The sequence below is a fragment of the Crinia signifera genome, unplaced genomic scaffold (assembly GCF_055691185.1).
Source record: "Crinia signifera unplaced genomic scaffold, ASM5569118v1 HAP2_SCAFFOLD_89, whole genome shotgun sequence".
Taxonomy (NCBI): domain Eukaryota; kingdom Metazoa; phylum Chordata; class Amphibia; order Anura; family Myobatrachidae; genus Crinia; species Crinia signifera.
Genome location: NW_028142806.1, coordinates 239,031 through 263,682, shown reverse-complemented (window position 1 = coordinate 263,682; position 24,652 = coordinate 239,031). Strand labels below are relative to the sequence as shown.

The following is a 24,652-nucleotide window of genomic DNA, read 5'->3' as shown; positions in this document are numbered from 1 at the left end:
TGAAGTCGGCGGCTTCCTCAGTCTGAGCCCTCTGATGAGAACTTAGCTATTTTATAGTAGCGCCGTTCGCGCCATTCATTTCACCCGCATTTCCGGGTTGCGCACCAAGCCTCGTTTCTGTTCACATATATTTATAGGTTCCCGCGGCCATTTTTATTTTTCTGTGTGTCAAGCCTCATTTTCACTATGGGAGCACCATGAATGGTGTCCCCATGTTTACTGCATCGTAAGCCTCATTTGCATAGCCCGAAAACGGGCTAACTTCATTTCTGACGATAGTAGTAATCCATATGCCCAAGAGAAATTCATCATGCCTCATTGTGTTATTCATTTATATCAGCCTCATTTCTTTATTTATTTATTTCATTCCTTAATGCCAGCATTTAATCTTATGAGTATAGAATGACTCGCAATCCTTAAGGGGACATACACACATATAACACAAAAATCATAATATTACTATGTCACAGGTTGTGTTTAGAAAATGACAGTTAGGAGCTGATTGGTTGGTGGTTTATTACTCTATTATATCACTTTTCAAGGCTTAGTACATCATTGCCCTTGGAGAGAGATAAAGTGAACTGAGATAAGGTGCCATTGAGCTTCGAACTGCCATGTTACAGGCTGTTTTTTTTTAAAAAACAACAGCTAGAAGCTGATTGGTTGGTACTTTGTCTCCAATTATTTGAAGTGACTGTAAGTTCTCTGATTGGTCAGAGCATGATCTCTCTTGGTGATTGACCAGATGTAGGCTACTCTGAGTATACAATGACTGTTGCCCAGTGGAAAATCATTGGGTGGTGAGCCTGTTACGATGGGTTTTGGACATATATGCTCGCCTGTGAATGTAAGTGCAGCCGTACACATCTATACACACAGCGTGTACATTGATTCTCAAGGCAGGATGAATGCTGACCATGAGAATTTGCGGCAGAGCGGTTAAGTCTGAATTACCCGCAATGAGAGTGTGTGGGTACCAGGCCTAAAGCCTAACTCAGCCACCAATGTGTGCGTACCAGGCCTAAAGCCTAACTCAGCCACCAGTGTGTGGATACCAGGCCTAAAGCCTAACTCAGACACTAGTGTGTGGGTACCTGGCCTAAAGCCTAACTCAGCCACCAGTGTGTGGGAACCAGGCCTAAAGCCTAACTCAGCCACCAGTGTGAGGGTACCAGGCCTAAAGACTAAATCAGCCACCAGTGTGTGGGAACCAGGCCTAAAGCCTAACTCTGACACCAGTGTGTGGGTACCAGGCCTAAAGCCTAACTCTGACACCAGTGTATATGTACCAGGCCTATAGTATAACTCAAACATCAGTGTGTGGGTATCAGGCTTAGAATCTAACTCAGACACCAGTGTGTGGATTCCAGGCCTAAAGTCTAACTTAGACACCAGTGTGTAGGTACCAGGCCTAATGCCTAACTCAGGTACTAGAGTGCGGACACCAGGTTTAATGTCTAATGCTAAGTAAACACTGTGCGATTTACTGCCCAATCTTGTGTTTCCTGACGGATCACATTGATCTCATAGACAATAAAATATATCACAGGGGGGCAGATGTATTAAGCTTTAACAAGAGATAAATGCAAGGGTGATCAGGAGAGATAAACATCCAGCCAATCACCTGCTAACTGCCATGTTACAGGCTGTGTTTGAAAAAAGTCAGCTGATTGGCTGGACATTTATCTCTCCTTATCACCCTTGCATTTATCTCTTGTTAAGGCTTAATACATCTGCCCCAGGGACACAAGCAAGTTACCACGTGTGTGGATACCAGACGGCACATGCACGGCAGCATGACGGAGGCACAGAATGATGCGAGGAGACTGAAGTAACAGATGGTGCAACTGATTTTTCAGACTCCTTGGATCACTGCCCGAGAGAACTCATCAGCCTAAAGGTCAGCAACAAGGAGTGGCGAACCACATGCTGAGATGATCAGGACCTGCACCATACCTCCCAACTTGTGTCTGTTAACAGTTGGGAACTTCTGGGCCATTGGTGCAGCCAGTCTGAAAAGGGGTGGAGCTTCACCCAAAGTGGGAGTGATCTGGGGTGAAGGGGCTAGGCGTAGCGCTACAACCTCTCATTTTCATTTCTTTTGGGGGAAGCCCCCAGCACTCTCCCTGCACTGAAGAGATGTCATGCTTTGTGGTGATCTCCGGTTCCCCCCAACTGCCCCCCCCCCCCCCCCCCCCAACCATGGGAAAACTGTTACCTGCACGAGGGACAGTTTACAATTAGCGGGACTGTCCCACTGTAATCGGGACACCACCACATGAAGGGGACAGCACAATTCCATATGAAGATAATGTGGAAGACCCGGTCCAGGTTTTAAGGTGCCCACACACTAGAACGATTTTTGGGCCGATTGGCCATATATATCGTCCGATGTTTACCGATAATCGGTCGAAAATCAGCAGATTTTTGTCCGATGCGCGCTCCCGTGGATCTTTAGCTGAATCTTCTGATCTTACGTGCTGCACAAAAGATCAGAAGATTTAACAAAAGATCCATAGGAACGCACACGGGATTAATGTAGGGTACACACCAGGACGACACACTCACGATGCACATCGTGAGCGGGTCGTCAGTGGCTCGTCCGACACGCTCACGGTGACGCGGGGGGGCACGACCCGCTCACGATGTGCACCGTGAGCGGGTCCGATCCGATGGCGACCCGCACCCGGCTGTATGGTCGTCATTGAGATCCTACCTGCAGCAGGTAGGATCTCAATAACGACCGACCGACCCACGGGACCGCGCATCGGATCGGTCCACACCAGGACAGAAAAGGGCCCAATCAGCACACAATCTACATCCAATTGGTCGGAATTGGATCTAGATTGAGGGGATCGGGCCCTAGTCGTCCTGGTGTGTACCCAGCATTAAGAAAAATCTTTGGTAAAGATGTGCGCTGGCCTGAAATCTTTGGTCCAGGGCGGACCAAAGATTTGAAGGCTAATTTATGCGCACATCTTAAGATCGCAGATCTTTCTAGTGTGTGGGCACCTTTAGAGAAGCAGTAGGGAAACTGATGTGATCAGGGTTGGGTTGATTAGCATTCCGGCACCTTTCTTCAGGGTGCTAGTCGGGACGCCGGCGGCGGTATTATGAATAACTGCGCCCCCCACCCAGCTTTAGTCATGGGATATATTTTGCCAAACTATTTTGTTTCAAGGTCCCTCATAAAACCGGTTTTGGTCCTTGAAACTTATCTCCCATGTCCCCTCTGCAATCTGTGCTGTATGCCCTGATAAGAGCCGGTCACCAGGTGAAAATGAGGACACGTCTGTAGCCAGGTGTCCCCCAACCACGGACCCTGAGAAGCTGGTAAATCATTACACAGCAGTGTCTGGGGGGAGTACTGGTATCAGTACCGGCTACTGCGGATCTGACAGATTATTGCCACGTACTGAGAGACATGTGCCACTCACTGATCAGCAGCAGCTAGATAGCGGCCTGACAGGCTGGTTAATCAGCACCCAACCCCTATTATCTATATATATGTAGGACTAGGACATTCCAACACTGTGATGAAGTCATTCAGAGCCTGCGATGGGAAACTTACATTATAACACATGTCGCTGCAGAATATTGTCACTGTGTCAGAGAATGACATCACAGAATAGAGTGCGGATTGGCTATCGGGCACTAGTATAAGAATGGTCACCTGACTGTACAACTATCATTAGTGAATGTGAGTGATTGAAACCGATTAATTCGGGTCAGAATTGGGGCCCGTCCTATAATGGGGGGGTGGTGGGTGTGTTTGCGCACGTGCATTTGCAAACACTGAGAAACCCTGAGAGCAAACCTGGTGGATTTTACCTGTTTGCTAGACTGAGAACATATGCAGCCTAGTGAACAGGCCTGAATCACCCCCTTAGTTTATAGTAGAAAGTACATTTTGCCGACATTTAAAGCCAAATATTAGGGTACCTTCTAGTAACATGATGAGAGACTGTGGACCTGATTCGGACGGGATTGCTCATCTGTAAAGTTGCAGATGACTGCGCGTAGATAGCCGCCGCCCAGACAGAAAGAAACCCCGCCCTCGCTATCCCCCAGGAAATCCAGGCGCAATTCATGACCCATCGAATGATTCTTCCAGCCTGTGCAAATGTCTGACCCGACCACAACTCTGCGACAGAGACCAATGCCACAAGATGTTGACAGCTGCAAAAGATCCACATGGGAACGGTCAATGCAATTTATTTGTGTCAATGAATCATTTTAACCACATATAAGCCACGTTCGTGGAAACGGGACTGCCCATTGTCTCACCCCGCAACCGCTGCGCTTGACACGGATTAAGAGTCCCAATCATAGTCCACGTGGATGTGAAACGTTAAAATTATTAAAAACACAAACAAAAATTGATGTCGACCATTTGTGTCATTGTCAAGTTGACCGTTTGAACCTATCGACCTTTTATTTGTTCCTGTTGACCGTATAGGGTCCAACCGTTCATCCGGAAACCTTATCCAAGTTCCTTTGGGCGCAATATTCCAGTATTTACTTACTACAATCCCCCCGCACCATTCCCCTATGTTTGTGCAGATGATTACCCAGCGCTGTGCACCAAACAAGGGATCTGGAAAACATGCACTGCTAGTGGTCCTTGAGGACTGGATCTAGGAAACACTAGTTTATAAAACCATAGTGCCGGCTCTGAGTCGGACACAAGAACCGGAAATGGACACCGGCTGTGCACACACACGTGCATAACCTGGGGCCTTATTCTGGTCTGTGCGGACGGAGCCGAATATGCGGCCAGGACCCCGCCTTTCGTACGGATCGCTCACTCCGTCCGAATGCGGTAAGAAGCTGTCCGAACGGACCGCAAGTGTATTTCTCATGAATACACCTCCTCCATCTCAGGGAACCTCCCCCATCATTCGATGGTCGCAGAATGCAGGCCCGAGTGGTCAGGCAGCACCCGCGTGCTCAGACCACTCGGGCATTTCTCCGTACAAAAGCAGGGATCTGGGCGGTCAGCTGACATCAGGCAATGTCATATGTCCGCCCCCTACACGTGCGTCCCGTTCGCATTACCATACGTACGCCCAGCGTTTTCATGGGAACGCCCATGAAACGCGGGGTGTAAACATATGGTAATGAGCCCAAACAGCCCTTCACGCCCCTCTCCTCCCCCTGTTCGTAGTGTACACATTTCATGCGGAATTTGGACGTGCGTCCCGTTCGCACATGCGCAGAGACAAAACATCGGCGGACCGACCGCACGCGGACATTACCGCACCAACCAGAATAAGTACCCTGATAACATGATGTACACGTGTGCTGACAAACACAGGTGTATCTCGCCGAGGTTTCAAAATCTGCTACCATAAGCCCCGAGGTTATGCAGGACTGGGCGCGGGAGATGTATTATATGGGTAACGTCATCTGTGGCTGTAAAAATCTGTAGCTGCAGGTGTCAGAGCGGTCAGCCATTGCCCTGTATATCAGCGTATATTCCTGCAGACAGCAGCACCAATAATGGCAGCAGTTACTTGGTCACTATGGGATCTACCATTTCCTCCTATAGGATCCAGCTTCAACCCAAGCACTGTCTGACCAGACCACGTATGAGTTGTGGTCACATGACAGGTCCAACTGCTGGGACACTGGGTGAAATCATTGGATTTGAAACTCAATGGGCTCTTTCATATCATGACAGAATACAGCAGACAGCTCATGTTAATCTGAAATGATTGTAACTTTCAATGACATAATTAAAGTGTACGTACAGAAATATGTGTGTGTATCACAAAAATCTAACTATGGCAGTACAAATTTGTTTGGAAAATGGGCAAAAACATGCTGCACTGCTGGTGGGGCAGATGTAACATGTGCAGTGAGAGTTAGATTTGTGCGAGTTATTTTGTTTCTGTGCAGGGTAAATACTGGCTGCATTATTTTTACACTGCAATTTAGATTTCAGTTTCAACACACCCCACCCAAATTTAACTCTCGTTCTGCACATGTTACATCTGCCCCCCTGAAGTGCACACGGTTTTGCTCTTTTTCCAAACAAATTTGTACTGCGATCAGATCAGAATAAGGGCCTATATCCGGAATATTCTCTTTTGCACAATTTTTCTTAGCATCCGCTGTGACTTTGCTGAGTGAAGGAGTAAAACTGTTTCTATGTAACTAGAACCCAGCAGGAATAAATACACAGATAGTGCTGGGGGTAGAGAACTTTCCCAGCTCCGTGCTTTGCCCGTGATCTGTCACTGGTGATACGGGAGGCTGATACGTCACTGATAGCATCTAAAGGTGACTGTTGGACCTTTCATCTCTGTGATCAGAAGCCTGAGCACCTTTTTCCCAGCAGTTTCTTGTATCACACTGCAAGAATAAGTGTCACCTACCCGAGAGTGATTATTAGGAGCGAGTTACAAGGGGAAAAGCACAAACTTCATAATGGAAAGAACCAATTCCTATGTAAACAGTTTCCTTGTTTGCAGACTTCTGAGCATGGATCTGGGAGTTCCAGGTCTAATACTCTCTCACCGATTGGGAGTCTGGCTGCAGCGATTCCAGCAGGCACCCTGTTTTCAATGTTCCGGCACCGATCTACTGCTGCCGGGATACTGACCGGTATCGTCTTCACCGCCAGGATGCTGACCCCATCCCGCACCATAATATGAAAATATCACAAGAAAGATGGCTGCTGACAGACAGTATAGGGTGGGAGGCTCCATTGTACATGGGTCCCACAGCCGCTAATACACCTCTGGCTGCACACAACATACAAATGTCGCAGTGCATGCTAGCAATGGACATTTGGTGCGGTGCCAGTGGTTATTGCCATGATTTACCCCAAAATGACCTCTCTCCCGTGTCGGTGGGAGAGAGGACTACACCCCCGGATGAGCAGACGTGCCAAGGTGACCATTGCGTAGTCTAGATTCATACACTGTAATGCCATAATCCTAAGATCGCTCAATACAGAACACCGGTAAATACTCACACCCTTATGAATGATTTATTTCCCAATAGGAGCCGGTTTCACATCCTCATAATAAAAAAAAGTCAAAAACTAGAAAAGTTCCATAAATACTTTTAGATAGAGTAAATTATATAACACATTATGGGGCATCACTGGGCCTGTGAGAACTGGTTCCTCAAGCCCTGGTCGGTAAGGTAGAACATCCGATTGACCTCACTGATCGGGACGTCCAGCAGGGCCGGGACGGAATCCTCGTCGGAAGCTTTGTGCTGCTGATTTTTCGCATAGGAGTCTGTGGGGAGATTGTGGATAAGATAAATGGTCTCATGCGATGTGTACACGTGTCTGACAGTTACATTCGGCCGGCACACACCTAAAGGCCTCCATACATTAATGCGATGATCCGGTAACTCCCCCGCGGCACGATCGTATGGGCTCCTTTTGCATATGAATTATCTCACGCCATCCCCATTCATCACTATGGGATACGACAAATCCTTGTGGCAGCCGTGACAATCTCCGGATCCGACGCGCACAACGCCACATCGGAATTAAGAGACATACAATCCGATGCGTTAAAATCATGTGAGTAGGGCCTACATCGCACTAGTGTAAAAGGTGCCCACACACTAGAAAGATCTGCGATCGTAAGATCTGCACATAAATTAGCCTTAAAATCTTTTGCCCATCCTGGACAAAAGATTTCAGGCCAGCGCACATCTTTACCAAAGATTTTTCTTAAGAGCACGTAAGATCAGAAGATTTAGCAAAAGATCCACGGGAGCGCGCATCGGACCGAAATCGGCCGATTTTCGATAAACATCGGACGATATATCGGCCGATTTATCAGAAATCGGGCAAAAAATCGTTCTAGTGTGTGGGCACCTTAAGGGGCTTAAGACTACTTATAACACAAAAATACTATTTCTAAATGTTATTTTAGTCATTATGAGGAACATTTAATAAAGTGTCAAACCCTCCATGGAAAGACAGGAACATTTATGGGAACACACTTGTTGGCGTGAATACATTACAGCACCTTTTACTTTGCACCAGTATAAAACCTTGCACCGCTATTGCAATCTAACTGTGATCTCATTGCAGAAGTCAGACTCACTGCTCCGGGTCACAGTGTCTGAGTGTCACGTCACTCAGCTGTCCCGTTAATGGTTATGATACACCTGCGTTGCCTTGGCCGCGCCTGTCGCTGTCACTTAAACTGCGATTGCATCCATTAGGGTGGAGATCGCACTTCGACACTCGTACACTGTGGTGGACGCTGAGCATGCGCAGTGCGAAAATTGCCTATGTGCGATATTCGTACTTCTGCGTTCAAAACTCAGTTAGCGCCAATATACAAGTTGCTATTTGTGACACTATGTAAGGAGTAAAATTACCTGTGACCGTGTGTATGGAATCCAGGGGCGCTGTGCTCATCATGTTTATACCGAATAGGAAGATATAGGCAATGCCTAACATGACCAGAAGGTATACAGGGATGGCCACAGCCCAGTACCTAGGAAACACATAGGAAATTATCAGGAGACAAGACCACTCCAAGCCTGGCTGCCTGGTATCTGACTCTTCTGAATTATCTGCTCTTGCTAAACCAGGCGTAGGCAACCTGTCTCCAGCTGCTGTGAAACTACAAATCCCAGCATGCATTGCAACAGTTTTAGTATTCCCTAATAGCAAAACTGTGGCAAGGCATGTTGGGACTTGTAGTTTCACAACAGGTTACCCATGCCTGTGCTAAATTAAAAGGTGGCCATACACTACTGCGACTTCTCGCAGCAATGTATGGCCGGCCGTGCAGAGGGTCCCACCTCCGACTCCGATACGTGCATCGGATTGGCCACAACCCAATTTATCTGCGAATAACAGCCAAATCGGACTAGTGTATGGCCACCTAGTGTAAGGCATGTCTTGACTGATGTACCTGATCTGTATTACAACTATAATAATAATTCCATAGATCCAGATTTACATGATACTCCTCAAGTAACTCCTCCCCCTCCATTATAACGTGTGCGGTATGAAAGACCTACAGCAATTATATAGACAATTATTAGGTCGACCACATATGGTGGACATGCACTCGGCCGACATTGTCAAAAGGTTGACATGGAAAATGTAGACAGTGGAAAGGGTGGATAGGTACAAAAAGTTGACGGAGTCAGAAGGTCTACACAATTTCGAATTAAACACCTTGTCTATTGGCCTTTTAAACATGTGGACTTAATGCATGCTAACCACATATATACTGTATTGTCTGCCTCATAACTACATACATACATACGTGTACAGTACTTACTTCTGGGGCCAGTAAGTCAGTCCTAACGAATGTAACCACGACTCAGGAATGAAAGCCCACGTCAGATATAGGACTGGAAGATAACAAGAGAGAGGCATGAAGGACACAAGTAGCCCTGGACCAGTCATAGGACATAGGAGACTAGAGCCATGAATTGGGCCCACCAAGATATTAGTCCCTCTGGTATTTCCCACAATGGGGGAGATGTGTCAGCGGCTTTGACCATATAATGACCAGCAACAGAAACGCAGAACCAGCCTGGGTTACGTTTATTCCTATTACCATTGTAAAGCTATCGGTCCAAGATGCCAATCACAACCCTTTAAACAAAAATGTCAGAGTTCGTTCAGCATCACATTCCACCCCATGTTCCTCTAACTCTCCTATCCACTTGGGCTGTGGGCTCAAGCGGTTCCTAGCCAGTGCCGCTGTGGCTGCAAAGAACACGCTTCTCACCTACTGAGATTCTTTCTATCTGGGTCCCCTAAGTTCAGACCCTGCTCTCCCAGACCAAGATGAGTCTCAAAAGCGGCTATGCAGCAGACTTCTTGGTATAATGTGGAGATAACCGATAACTCCTCAGCACACGGGCAAACTCCCTCCCGACCCAACTCTCCTGCTCACTCCCAGGAAGAGAGGGCTGGGGGGCGGCGGCTGGGGAACACCGAGTATTATATGGGCATCCACATAAAACCGCTGAGCATTCCCCTGCGAACACAGGCGTGGGGATGCCAGCTCTAAGCGGACGGCTGACATTACATGCCCACCCCCAATCGGTGGTGAAAGCAAGTATGGACTTTCAGAGCGATGGGGCGGGTGTTCCGCAAGGCGGCATTATCTTCGGTATCACTTTAATTGCTCTTCAGTAACTGCGCTTGGTTGGATAAAACCAATCGGAAGAGCAAAGTGTAAGAGTGTAATATAAGTTAAATCGATGACAGTTTGTATAGACGCCCCCCCCCCCCCCCGTAATGTTTCCCTCTTGCGTCTGATTGCAGCGTGCAGAGATGACGCAGCCTGAATGACATTCCGGATCCCATAGCCCCGATTGGTCATTAGTATAGTTCTCATGTCACCAATACTCACTAAATCCACACTGAGACGCCACGTAGAGGACAAATCCATATATGGCTCTCTCTGGCAGCGGGGACGGGGAGTTCTCTACCATCCTGTGACCTCAGACAGCCTGGTATGGAACAGAAGAAGATGTGTCATGGCTCACGGCTGAGAACACAAGTAGCACATATTCTATAACCTATTGCAGTGGTTTCCAAATGCGGTCCTCGTGGCAATCTAATACCCTTTTGCCACTAGCACGGGGGTGTTTTTTTTCTAGTGGCAACGCAAAATCCCGGGTTGATTGACCCGGAACTCCAACCCTGGTAACTACCAGGGTTGGACCTGGGCCGCTTGTGTAAACAGGTCGACGCGACCTGGGTCCCATTCACTACACTGTAAAGGTGCCGCTGGGAGATGCTGTCATCACCCAGCACCGCCTCCTGATGACATCACACGCCCAGCTTTATGCCTGGTCGGATGGTTAATGTGAAAGTGCTTGCAAGCCTGGTACAAAATGCTGGGTGTGACCCGGCTTGCTAGTGTAAAAGGGGTATGACAGTCCAGGTTTTAAGAATATCCATGCTAGTGCAGAGATGGTATAATCACGAAGGTATTAATAAAGCGGTGGCATCATATACCCGAATGACACCCGATGCAGGGTAAGGCTTGCTGGGGGGGGCGTGGCTTTGTGGGCTGGACCACCAAATTCAACACTCCTTCTTCACATTGACAGGAGCCTGATGCTGCACATTCATCTCTGCACTAGATAAACAATGAGCTTGTAGGTGAGGTCTTTGGGGGAGAGTTACCGAAGCTTGGAGAGAGATGAAGCGGCGATAGATAGGGACAAGAAGGACTTGTTTATGGGTAAAAAGAAGACAAAAATGTCCACTTACACAGACCTGAGTGAGCCCCGACCAGGGAATTTGCCGTCATACAGTAGCAGCAGACGGATCCTCTCCTAGGAATAAAGCACAGATTTAGAACACGTGCCGTCCTAATACACATCAATATGGTTGTAATGCCCACAATGAATGTGTCAACATTTTTAGCATGTTGACTTTAGAATTTCTGTCTGTAATGAAAAACTGTAATGTAACACTGCTGCTAACTCCCCGGGAAATGTCGACACTGCTGCGGTCATAATTCTGTCAGTGTTGACATTTTGCAGGTGTCAACATTGATGGTGATATTTTTAGCCATTTTAATATTTTTTTTTTTACAGATCATCACCGTTGACCTGCTGTTGACATTGATAATGCCGACATCTTGACAGCATACCCTTACAGAAACATTTTCCATTTACATTTGGGAAAGAGTTTTACACAAACAGAACTCTGCAAAGAGCGAACCAGGTAAAATCTTATGTGGGGCACAAGGCGGAGAGTAGCAGCCAGACATTGGAGTCTAGCCACTACTCTCTAATCCTTGGAGAGAGATAAAGTGGAAGTTCCAGCCAATCAGTTCCTGTCATTTTTCACACACAGGGATGTCGCCTATGCCAATGATACTAAATGCATATGCTCTAACTGTTATGCGATTAGTATAGCAATGGGCAGCTCTTATCGCAAGAGATGGTGTCGGCGCTGGATCGCGTTAAGAAGCCCATAGTCTACTTAATGCAGTGCAAAACCCAATAATGGGGTTTTTACGGCATTTTTTCATTTATACACCGTTCTCACTGCTGCAAAAACCCGGGTTTTTGCCAGGGCAAGCAGTAATTTTGCGCATCCTATCTCAGTGTTCCCTAGCCAGGGCCGACGCCTCCACTAGGCACCACATGGAGCCAAATGTGCAGAAGGTCCGACGCGGCGGCCGAATCACCCCCTCCCCCTGGCTTTCTCTCTCCTTTGGTAATAAAAGTCAGTGTAAAGTGACCTTAATTCTGGCCACAGATCGCCAAAAAGGGCGCTAACGTCATGTGACATTTCATTTGTCCCGCAGCTAGTTGAATCCCCCCCATAATGTCTTATCATCGCGTATTGTGGCAATAAGAAAAGAAGGTGTAAATATTAATATAAATGTTTATTTGATCATTTTTCCTATGGGTCTGAACTTCTACCTCATATTTTACAGTTGTTTTTTTTTTTTTTAAATGTCCAGAGCTGATTGGCTGGTACTTTATCTCTCACAGTTTTATCTCTTTCCAAGTTTGATAAATACCACTTAGTGTTAAAGGGTAATAATATGATTTGTGCAGATTTCTGATCATTGCCATTCCTTCTGTTTACCAGCAACCCCAGTCTCTGGAGACCCTGGGTGCCGCCGTCTGGAGGCAGAGATTCGGAGGCGCAGCAGAGGCTGGTAAGTGCCATTGCTCCGTCGCATCTGACAATGTTACAACGATATCTATTTGTGGCAGTTGTAGTGAAATAAATGCATTTATAAAAAACTAAACTGCAGTAAATGGGAATTACGTATGGTAGCCGTCACTTCTACTAGATGCAACATGTACAGTATGTATGTATGTATATATATATATATATATATATCTATGGAAAAAGGAAAAGTGTAGAGGTGCGCTAGTATCGGTTTCACCCAAATTTCATACACAATGGTGGAACAATATAAAATTATTTATTTTGTACAATAGTATAAAAACAATAAGTTCTCACACAAAAGATCATATCATAATAGGTACAATATTTGATACCACTTTTAACAAGTGTGTTTCCTGAAAAGACCCTACGCGTTTCGTCCCGGATGGACCAAAGAGAATCAGTCCCCTTGAAGGGGTGTTCGCTATCTGAGTGTCCTCAGCTTGGGGGGTAGATAGAAAGAGTCCGATTGATGACTTCACCGAATAAAAATTCTGCAGGTGGGTTAGGTCTGTCTAGTCAATCAGAGTGTGACTAGATACACCTAACCCACCTGACGAAACGCGTAGGGTCTTTTCAGGAAACACACTTGTTAAAAGTGGTATCAAATATTGTACCTATTATGATATGATCTTTTGTGTGAGAACTTATTGTTTTTATACTATTGTACAAAATAAATGATTTTATATTGTTCCACCATTGTGTATGAAATTTGGGTGAAACCTATACTAGCGCACCTCTACACTTTTCCTTTTTCTATACTCATTTCTTACCTCTACTAACAACGAGGTAGTTAGAGGTGCAGCTAACCCTATAGCGCAGAAAAGGTCACAACCCCCCATCTTTTGATATATATATATATATAATTTATTTATTTACAGTTTCTTATATAGCGCAGCAGATTCCGTTGCGCTTTACAATAGTAATATATATTACTTACCATACCATGCCTTTAATCCGAGACACTCATGGAACGGGGAAATGTAAATTTGAAGTCAGCCATCCCCAGAACCTGTGTAAGGAGACAGTATGGAAAGCCTCAGCCTGTGTGTGTACACCGGTGATACTGATCTCTCTACACTGTAACAATTCTTTGTATTTTTTGCAAGATGAAACAGAGGTTATTGATCTGTATGAAAATATCTGATTAAAGTGGATTTACACCAGTAGCGACAGCACCAGCTAAAGTCTCTCTCCATCTACTGCAGGGTTGCCGACCCTCCCGGAATTCCCGGGAGTCTCCCGAAAATCAGGTCCCCCTCCCGGCCCCCCGGAGGGGTGGGCAACCCTCCCGGAATCTGGGGGACCCCCCTGAACTCCCCGAATCGCGGCATGTAAATGCCGCAATCCGCGGGTCTCCGAGGAGGGGGCGGACCTAAAATGGCACAATCGCGTCATTTTAGCCCCGCCCCCTCCATGGATATCAGTCATTTCTACTATTTCCCGTAGTGGGGGCGGGGCTTAATGACGTCACTGTCAAGCCCCGCCCCCGATCGGGTAAGGAAAGTCTCCTCTCCGGGCTTCTCCCGGAGAGGAGCATTAAAAAGTCGGCAACCCTGATCTACTGCATGGATAAATCCATTAGGGAAGCTATCTCCCATAGCAACGTATGCATACCTCCCAACTTTTGGCCTGAAGAAATAGGGACACTCGCCGCGCGAGTGTCCGAAAAGGGGACGGGGCGTATGCAAATGAGGACGCGGCTTATGCTAATTAGCCGCAACCTCATTTTCATACGAGAATAGACGCTGTGCGCATGCGTACAGCGTCTGTTCTACTAGATTGGGGGGTCTCCCAACTGCCACCCCCCGCAGCGGGACAATGCCTGCCGCGGGTGGGACAGCGGGACAGGACCCGAAAATCGGGACTGTCCCTCTAAAATCGTGACAGTTGGGAGGTATGCGTATGTCCTTTATTGGACTGGTGCTGAGCGCTATGCCAGTTAGCATAGCATGATATATACGAATAAAAAAAACAAAACAAGCTGGTGGCAAATTTATCATATTTTTGTCTGTCTGTCTGTCTATCTATGTACCTATCTCTCTATCTATTGGTGTGTACACACGCTTTGATTTGCTTTAGATTCAATGTGTGATTCGATTTGGCATTAGATCTTTCCATTCAATTTAGCATTAGATCTGTACTTGCATTCCATATCGATTTCGATATATCGAATTCAATTTACATTCAAGGCACAGTGTACACATTCGATTTACTGGATCGCATTCGACATTTCCTTGCCTGCACAGTCTATTTTTCTTTTCGATATAGCGAAACCGTGAGCGCGCAATGAAACGAATGCAGATTGAAAGCATCTTAACAACCATTCCATTTTGATTCGATTTTGCTTCTATAAGCAACAATGAATCAAAAACAGGGAATAATCTAAGCGTGTGTACAGGGCCGTTTTAAGAATATAATGGGCCCCTGGGCAAAATTATTTGAGGGCCCCCCTCCCCTCACAACCCCCCTCCTTTCACAACCCCCCTCCCCTCACCTATGTGCAGCAGCAGCGGGTGGCGGGGATCCGGGCAGCGGTGGGTGGAAAGGTCCGTCCAGGAAGCGGCAACTCAGACCTTGATGTAGTGCTTTTTCCTGCCGTGCGGGAAGCGCTGCAGATTTTGGAAAGAATGGCTTTGCGCTGATTGGCTGAGCGTCCGGCCAATCAGCATATGGCCAGTCTTTTCAAAATCAGAACAGCAGCGCTTCCTGGCCGGCGGCAGACAGCACTACATCAAGGTCTCCGCTTCCTGGACGGACCCTGCCACACGCTGCTGCCCGGGTCCCCTGCACACGCCGCCCGCTGCCCGGGTCTCCTGCACACGCCGCCCGCTGCCCGGGTCCCCTGCACACTTCACCCGCTGCCTGGGTCTCCTGCACACGCCTCCCGCTGCCCGGGTCCCCTGCACACGCCTCCCGCTGCCCGGGTCCCCTGCACACTTCGCCCGCTGCCTGGGTCCCCTCCACCCGCCGCTGCCAGGATCCCCGCTACACACCGCCTGCCGCCTTTCCCTAGGACAGTGCCATCTTCTCCATTGTGGTGGGCCCCTACTATCCTCGGGCCCCTGGGCAACTGCCCATTAAGCCCAATGGGAAAGACAGCCCTGCGTGTGTACACAGATTATCATTTGTGATCTATCTATCTATCTATCCTCTGTGTAATTCGCCCCCTGGAAGTGACCCTGCCGCTGATTACAGCTTGGATAAGGGATATCCCATTGTGTTAGTGAATGGAGATAGGACAAGCATTGCTTGTAGTGTGTATCCCACCCTGATATTACACAGAGAAAGGATGTGTAATTCACAGGCAGACAATAGGATTTCCCTATAGTGTCTGCAGCCAGGCCTCGGGGGCTGCTGTATTATGGGTACACAGCCACAGCCAGAGCAGGGATTACACCGGGTGTGGTACGACACACCGACAGTCGGGATTCTGACAGTCATTTCTCTGTTGTCGGAATCCCGACTGCACAGCGGGGGGAGTGCAATGAAGCCCCTTGCAGGCTCACTGCGCTGGCCACGCTGCGGGCACGGCGGCGAGCTGCGCTGGCCACCTATTTTATTCTCCCTCTATGGGGGTGGAGGACCAACACGAGGGAGCAGTCGGGATTCCAACGTCGGAGTAATGACTGTCGGAATCCTGACTGTAGGGGAGCCGTCTGGCACCCATTACACCAAATCCCACCACCACAATAGAAGAATTTCTGTGCTTCTCTAGATCAAAGTTAAGGCAGGTTGCAAAAGCCCTCTGGGGCATCCTGGGTCTTGTAGTTCCACAAAAGCAAGAGAGTGGCCATTTATACTAGTCTGCTTGTGTTATTAGCTGAATATTTTTTTATTGTTTTTTTTTTTTTTTCTATTTACAGCGAGACCCCGCAGATAGTGATAAGTGCGCTGCCGGGACAAAGGGGGCGCTGGGATTTCAGCATCCAGTGCGGTAAGTTCTGAGTGTCACACCTGGTGTAGCACCGCCAGATACTGTATAAATGTAATATGTGAATGTGCAGAGCTGAATCAGGCGCTTGGTGTACAGAGGGGGAGATGGGAGCAGCGGTCGCGCCTAGCACCCCCAGATACTGTATAAATGTCATATATAAATGATTCGGGTTGGTTTGCAAAAGCAAACTCCTTTAATGGACAAAACCATGCTGCACTGCAGGTGGGGCAGATGTAACATGTGCAGAGAGAGAGTTAGATTTGGGTGGGGTGTGTTCAAACTGATATCTATATTACAGTGTAAGAATAAAGCAGTCAGTATTTACCCTGCACAGAAACAAAATAACTCCCCCACATCTAACTCTCTCTGCACATTTTACATCTCCCCACCTGCAGTGCAGTAGAGTTTTGTATATTAAAGAAGGAGTTTGCTTTTGCAAACCAACCTGAATCACCCCATTGGCCTGTGCCTATATTGCATTCTGGATATATCTTGGGCATCAGCGGCGTAACTATAGCACCGCAGCCCCCGCCACCGCGGGGGGGGGGGCGCTGTGCATGTGGGGGCGCCGGGGGCTGCGGTGCTATAGATACCCCCCCCCCCCAATCCCCCGCAGACTTACCTATCTCGCTGGTCCCGGCGGCTCCGTTCTTCTGCTGAGGACCACCACAAAATGGCCGCCCCCATATAGCACACAGTTCTCTGAAACTGTCTGCTGTATGGGGGCGGCCATTTTGTGGTGGTCCTCAGCAGAAGAAGAACAGAGCCGCCAGGACCAGCGTGATAGGTAAGGCTGCAGGGGATTGGGGGGGGGGTTTGCATGGGCGGCGGGGGATTGGGGGTGCTTGGCGGGGCGGCGGCGGGGGGGCGCCCAAAACTTAGTTACGCCACTGTTGGGCATATAGATAATGAGTGCAGGTATGGACTCCTGCGGGTCCCACACCACACACCCTGCACTTGTTTCTTCAATACATAGACCCGTTAGCACATACATCCCAAAGTACCAGCCAATCAGCCCCTAACTGCCACATTACAGGCTGCATTTGAAAAATGACAGCCAGGAGCTGATTGGCTAGTACTTTATCTCTCTGGGTCAGTAATGTAGATTTCATTGAAATTGAATTTACTGATGGAATTGATATATATTTTTAAATTGTTCTCTCTCTGCATTGAACAGGCTGTACATGCCCCAATCCAAGAAGGAGAAATATCTGCAGCAGTTGGGGAAGACCGTTCTCGCCAGTTTCCCCGTACAAGCCACCATTGACTTCTATAAGGACGATTCGGAATCTGAAGAGGAGGAGGACTACGATGAGATGGACTTCTGTAACTATTTCCGCCATTATCAAAGCGTTGAAGAAAAAGACACTGGAAACAACATGGAAGAGGATCCATCATACACGTCAGCTACTCAGGCAGACAGGCAGTGACGGAGGTTATGGGGAACTGCGCTGGAAGGATTGGGAAGACCTTCTGTTTTAAGAAGACATTTATGGCATCGGCACAAGATATTACCTACGTGACCTCTTTGACATGACATTAGCTACACCATTATCGCACCGAGGAACATCTCACATGACCCGCCGGTGCAGGAGTCCTGGATTATGACCCCTGAGTGCTTCCGTATTCTTGAAAAATGCATTTTCTGACGCCTATCTGCAAGTGAAACGGTTCCATATGTCAGATTACAAACCAGATCGATAGAGTTGTAGATCCGATTTAGGCCTGTTTTGCACGGCTGTGGATTCGCACAGCGCGTGCCTATGGTTCACAGTACGCATGCGCAAGGCCATCCTGCGTTCCTAAGGTGATTGACAGGAAGTAGGCGTCTGGGGGTGGAAATAAAACGCTGCGAGTGTCTGGGAAACCGCTAGGCATGTTAGGGGAGGGTGTGCGACATCAGCTCCAGGCTGGATATGTCTGTTTCATCGCACCGCCGACTAAGTCCAGGGTTTCACGGCGCCTGCGAAGACTTGTGCCCAGTGTAAAAATCATTCGACGGTGAGACTGTTACGATGGGATTTCGAAATACTCGCACAGCTGCGAAGAATGGATGAGTAGCCGTACACATCCATTGACATTGATTCGCAAGGTGGGATTTCACACTAGCAGAGCGCCATCTTCACTGAACTCTGGGCGTTCGAATTTGAGGCAGTGCGATGAGGTCTGAATCGGACCCAATGTGACAATAAACATATTTATGAAAGGAAAGCTCTACACGGAAGTAACGGAAACAAATATATATATTTTTGTCGCAGTACAACAACGCAAGACAGAGAAAGTGAAAATGATATTGAACCTTGGAAGGTCCATTTGCCTAAGTGCCGGCATGCCGGGTATCTAATGGCACCGTGCCACTCTTTCTTGCACTGTGTTCAGTGTGCTGAGAAGGTGCCAGCGCACAACCCCATCACCTACCCACGTGGAACGTTTGCCATATGAATTGGGTTACGGGGTAATTTCCAGAAAGGTTAAACCTCTTCGGCTAATATTGGGCATAATTCAGGTTGGATCGCAAAAGCAAAATCTCTCTCTAATGGGCAAAACCATGCTGCACTGCAGGTGGGGAAGATGTAACATGTGCAGAGAGAGTTAGATTTGTGCGAGTTATTTTGTTTCTGTGCAGGGTAAATACTGGCTGCATTATTTTTACACTGCAATTTAGATTTCAGTTTCAACACACCCCACCCAAATTTAACTCTCGTTCTGCACATGTTACATCTGCGAGAGTTAGATTTGGGTGGGGTGTGTTCAAACAGAAATCTAAATTGCAGTGTACAAATAAAGCAACCAGTATATTTACCCTGCACAGAAACAAAATTACTCACCTAAAACTAACTCTCTCTGCACTTGTTACATCTTCCTCACTGCAGTGCAGCATGGATTTGTCCATTAAAAAGGGAGTTTGCTTTTGCAAACTAACCTGAATCACCCCCATAGTTGTAGATGGCAGCATACAATGGGCCTTATTCTAGTTCACTCTTAGGGGCAAATTCCTTCTCAAATTGACAAAACCATGTGCACTGCAGGTGGGGCAGATGTAAAATGTGCAGAGAGAATTAGATTTGGGTGGGGATTTTATTCAAAGCGAGATCTATATTGCAGTGTAAAAATAAAGCAGTCAGTATTTACCCTGCACAGAAACAAAATAACTCACTCAAATCTAATGCTATCTGCACCTGTTACATCTGCCCCCTGCAGTGCACATGGTTTTGTCCATCTGAGAAGGAATTTGCCCCTAAGAGTGAACTAGAATAAGGCCCAATGTACACCTATAGGGAACGTGTATTCCTCTATAAGGTGCTGACTGGGGTGGGCATTTTCTGTTTTGCACTCCTGTCATTTTTATTTGTAAATATTTTGTATATCGCGCAATTATTTTATTGTAAATATGATAAAAAGGCCTATGGCAATACTTTATACTAAACTGTATTAAACAAATCAGAAACATTGGCTTTAATGGGATATTTGTCAAAATACATTTTGTTGATGATGAACATTTTTTAATGCACAAATATTTAAAGGCAAAAATCACAAATAAAGGAAAATGTTTTAAATATACACAATTCACCAAAAGAATTCAATTCACAATGGGCAAATCGGATCATTTATTTCAGTGGATTCAGATCTGTATCTGAGATCAGCGACCAATAAACACCTTGGTGCAGGTGACTATAGTTGGGTACACACTGGATAACACAGGGAGGATCGGCCACAGGTTACACAGGGAATATTCCTGGTGGGCCAGCGTGTATATGAGGCCGTCTGCACACGTTACACTGCATTGTCCCCATTCATTCTGCTATTCCCATCTGCAGTGTGGCAGCTCTGCAATCCAGTGACTCTATTAGTACCCCAAGGTCGACAGGGTTAAAGATCGACATGGGTCAAGGTCGACATGACTTAAGGTCGACATGGGCCTAGGTCCACATGGTTCTAGGTCGACAGTTATTAGGTCGACATGAGTTTTTCACTGTTTTTTTGAGCCGACATGTGCCGACAGGCGGTATTTCATGCCCTACCATCCACTAGGGCGTGGTGGGAGAATAAAATAGTGTGCTGGGCGTAGCGAGGCACCGTACCCGAAGCATCGCGAGCGATGCGAGGGGCTGCGGTTCAACTCCAACTGTGTCCATGTCGACTGTGTCGACATTCGGGTCAAAAAATTGTGAAAAACTCATGTTGACCTAATGACAGTCGACCTAGAATCATGTCGACCTTGGCCCATGTTGACCTTAAGTCATGTCGACCTTTAACCCTGTCGACCTTGGGGCCAGTCGACCTTCCGGGGTCGACTTAATGACTGTAGACCTAAAGGCCCCCATACACTAGCCGATTTTGGTCCGATTTCGGCCAGATCAGTCGGATCTGGCCGAAATCGGACCAAAATCGGCTAGTTTTGATGTCCCCTCAGATCCGATGCGCGGTCCCGTGCGCATCGGATCTGCATCGGGTGGTCGGACCACCCGACTTGGGACCTAGTGGGGCGGTGCGGCGGTGGAGGGAGCAGGGGGGGCTGGGGACGCTGCGGGGGACACAGGCGGCATAGAGCCGGGCAGGGGGAGCCGGGAGCTGTCAGTACTGAATAAAAAAAAAAGCCTATACAATGAATGGGCGGCCTGTGATTGGCTGAGCGCTCTCTCAGCCAGTCAGCAATTGGCTAAGAGGGCGCTCAGCCGATCACAGGCTGCCCATTCATTGTATAGGCTTTTTTTTCTAGCACTGACAGCTCCCGGCTCCCTCTGCCCAGCTCTATGCCGCCTGTGTCCCCCGCAGCGTCCCCAGCCCCCCCTGCTCCCACCAGCAGCCCTGCTCTGTAGCCCCCCCCCCCCAACCCCCTGCTCCCCGGGTTTTTTACATGTGATAAATCGAGACGATTTATCACATGTAAAAAATGGCACATCAAGTGCCAATCTAATCAAGCTCCCCCGGGGAGCAGCCGGGGAAGCTCAGGGGGAAGTCGGGGGCGACTTGTCCTAAGGACAAGTCGCCCTAGTGTATGGGGGGCCTTAAGTCTGTTCTGACAGATGTACCGATTCCATTGCACCGGCCCTGCTGCACTGCCAACAGGCGGTATATCTGCAGATGTATAGATGCATCGTTCTGTAGAGGATGCTGGTGACTGACATCACAACTGAATGACATCACAACTTTGTCAGCCGTGAGTATCGCATTTCATTCATGCAGTCCCAGGCTTGTACAACTCCAAGGTCTGGTTACATAGAAACATAGAATGTGACGGCAGATAAGAACCACTTTGCCCATTTTTCTACCTTTTAGTAACAACAACTGTATTTGTTCCTTAGTTATTTGTGTAGACATTCATATGTCTATCCCATGCATGATTAACTTGCTCTATGTCTTAATTCCCCCATACACTAGGGCAATGGTTCCCAACCCTGGTCCTCAAGTACCCCCAACAGTGCACATTTTCCAGGCCACCCGGCAGGTGCACTCATTATTCAGACACATTTTAAAAGATCCACAGGTGGAGCTAATTATTTCACCTGTGATTCTGTGCGGAGACCTGCAAAACGTGCACTGTTGGGGGTACTTGAGGACCAGGGTTGGGAACCACTGCACTAGGGCGACTTCTCTGAGTGTAGAAGTCAGAAGCAGTCCCCACTTAAGCTGCCCATGACCGTCCGGTGTGGCAGAATCGCATGCGGTCTTTACACATACGTTATACCGCGTGCGATCTCAGCAAAGCCTACGCAGCTCGTGTGTGATCCAGCAGATCGCTTCTGCAGCTGGTGTGACTTCCAGGCTTCGGTGTCTTTCTAGTACCCCTTTCACACCGTACCATGGTCCCTGGTTATTGCCGGGTTGGTGATGTATGGACCCGGGTCAAGGTACGGTGTGAAAGAACCAAAGCTTATAACCGTGTCGACCAACCCGGCAATTCGACCTGGGTTATAAGAAGGGTTAAAACCAGGTTGCCCCTTGTGTAATGGGTGTAAAAGCGCCAGACCTGGGATTGCAATGTGAAAGTTGTATATAGTTGTGTGTAAGAATCACACAGAGCCCCAGATCCATTGTATCATTAATGATGCAATGGGAAAAAAAAATCCATTGGTCTATAACCAATTATTTGGATCCCCCCTTTAAAAATCCTGTGTTTGCCACTGATTACTATGTATAAAGGATGAACCCGTGTAAGGGGCAGTAAAGGGTTAATGTGTAAGGAAGAAACTCCTAGGAAAGGATAACGACTGGAAGTAAGAAGTGGAGTTAGTGACGCAGAACTAAAGGTGGATGGTGGCCATCTGCTGCATCTAACGGCTGTCACCTTATATAACGCCACCACACGCTCTGTATATAGAGGTGATTGGTGGCCATCTGCTGCATCTAACGGCTGTCACCTTATATAACGCCACCACATGCTCTGTATATAGAGGTGGATGGTGGCCATCTGCTGCATCTAACGGCTGTCACCTTATATAACACCACCACACGCTTTGTATATAGAGGTGGATGGTGGCCATCTGCTGCATCTAACGGCTGTCACCTTATATAACGCCACCACACGCTCTGTATATAGAGGTGGATGGTGGCCATCTGCTGCATCTAACGGCTGTCACCTTATATAACGCCACCACACTCTCTGTATATAGAGGAGGATGGTGGCCATCTGCGGCATCTAACGGCTGTCACCTTATATAACGCCACCACACTCTCTGTATATAGAGGAGGATGGTGGCCATCTGCTGCATCTAACGGCTGTCACCTTATATAATGCCACCACACGCTCTGTATATAGAGGTGGATGGTGGCCATCTGCTGCATCTAACGGCTGTCACCTTATATAACGCCACCACATGCTCTGTATATAGAGGTGGATGGTGGCCATCTGCTGCATCTAACGGCTGTCACCTTATATAACACCACCACACGCTTTGTATATAGAGGTGGATGGTGGCCATCTGCTGCATCTAACGGCTGTCACCTTATATAACGCCACCACACGCTCTGTATATAGAGGTGGATGGTGGCCATCTGCTGCATCTAACGGCTGTCACCTTATATAACGCCACCACACTCTCTGTATATAGAGGTGGATGGTGGCCATCTGCGGCATCTAACGGCTGTCACCTTATATAACGCCACCACACTCTCTGTATATAGAGGAGGATGGTGGCCATCTGCTGCATCTAACGGCTGTCACCTTATATAACGCCACCACACGCTCTGTATATAGAGGTGGATGGTGGCCATCTGCTGCATCTAACGGCTGTCACCTTATATAACGCCACCACACTCTCTGTATATAGAGGTGGATGGTGGCCATCTGCTGCATCTAACGGCTGTCACCTTATATAACGCCACCACACTCTCTGTATATAGAGGAGGATGGTGGCCATCTGCTGCATCTAACGGCTGTCACCTTATATAACGCCACCACACTCTCTGTATATAGAGGAGGATGGTGGCCATCTGCTGCATCTAACGGCTGTCACCTTATATAACGCCACCACACGCTCTGTATATAGAGGTGGATGGTGGCCATCTGCTGCATCTAACGGCTGTCACCTTATATAACGCCACCACACGCTCTGTATATAGAGGTGGATGGTGGCCATCTGCTGCATCTAACGGCTGTCACCTTATATAACGCCACCACACGCTCTGTATATAAAGGTGGATGGTGGCCATCTGCTGCATCTAACGGCTGTCACCTTATATAACGCCACCACACGCTCTGTATATAGAGGTGGATGGTGGCCATTTGCTGCATCTAACGGCTGTCACCTTATATAACGCCACCACACGCTCTGTATATAGAGGTGGATGGTGGCCATCTGCTCCATCTAACGGCTGTCACCTTATATATCGCCACCACACGCTCTGTATATAGAGGTGGATGGTGGCCATCTGCTCCATCTAACGGCTGTCACCTTATATAACACCACCACACGCTCTGTATATAGAGGTGGATGGTGGCCATCTGCTGCATCTAACGGCTGTCACATTATATAACGCCACCAAACGCTCTGTATATAGAGGTGGATGGTGGCCATCTGCTGCATCTAACGGCTGTCACCTTATGTAACGCCCCCACACGC

General features: G+C 47.8%; 2 protein-coding genes and 1 pseudogene across 4 annotated transcripts in view; 2 read left to right on the top strand and 1 right to left on the bottom strand.

The window, feature by feature from the left end:
• Positions 1-24,652, top strand: part of LOC146056762 (phosphatidylinositol N-acetylglucosaminyltransferase subunit P-like) — a 210,598-nt gene that overhangs the window by 97,123 nt on the left and 88,823 nt on the right. The gene's annotated exons all lie outside the window — the stretch shown is intronic.
• On the bottom strand, positions 6,982-11,297 carry LOC146056763 (phosphatidylinositol N-acetylglucosaminyltransferase subunit P-like). 2 transcript variants are annotated; one of them, XM_083168438.1, is made up of 5 exons: positions 11,231-11,297; positions 10,362-10,461; positions 9,276-9,348; positions 8,359-8,477; positions 6,982-7,253 (listed from the first exon to the last, which is right to left on the bottom strand). In XM_083168438.1, exons 2-5 carry the CDS (start codon positions 10,441-10,443, stop codon positions 7,111-7,113), a joined length of 417 nt encoding a protein of 138 aa, XP_083024564.1. In that variant the 5' UTR covers positions 10,444-10,461; positions 11,231-11,297; the 3' UTR covers positions 6,982-7,110. The 2 variants fall into 2 exon arrangements, with proteins under 2 accessions (XP_083024564.1, XP_083024565.1); XM_083168439.1 differs by having other exon boundaries at positions 11,237-11,296.
• On the top strand, positions 12,580-18,425 carry LOC146056766 (protein ripply3 pseudogene; annotated as a pseudogene). The gene is made up of 3 exons (XR_014469401.1): positions 12,580-12,638; positions 16,519-16,589; positions 17,767-18,425. The product of XR_014469401.1 is annotated as a protein ripply3 pseudogene (transcript).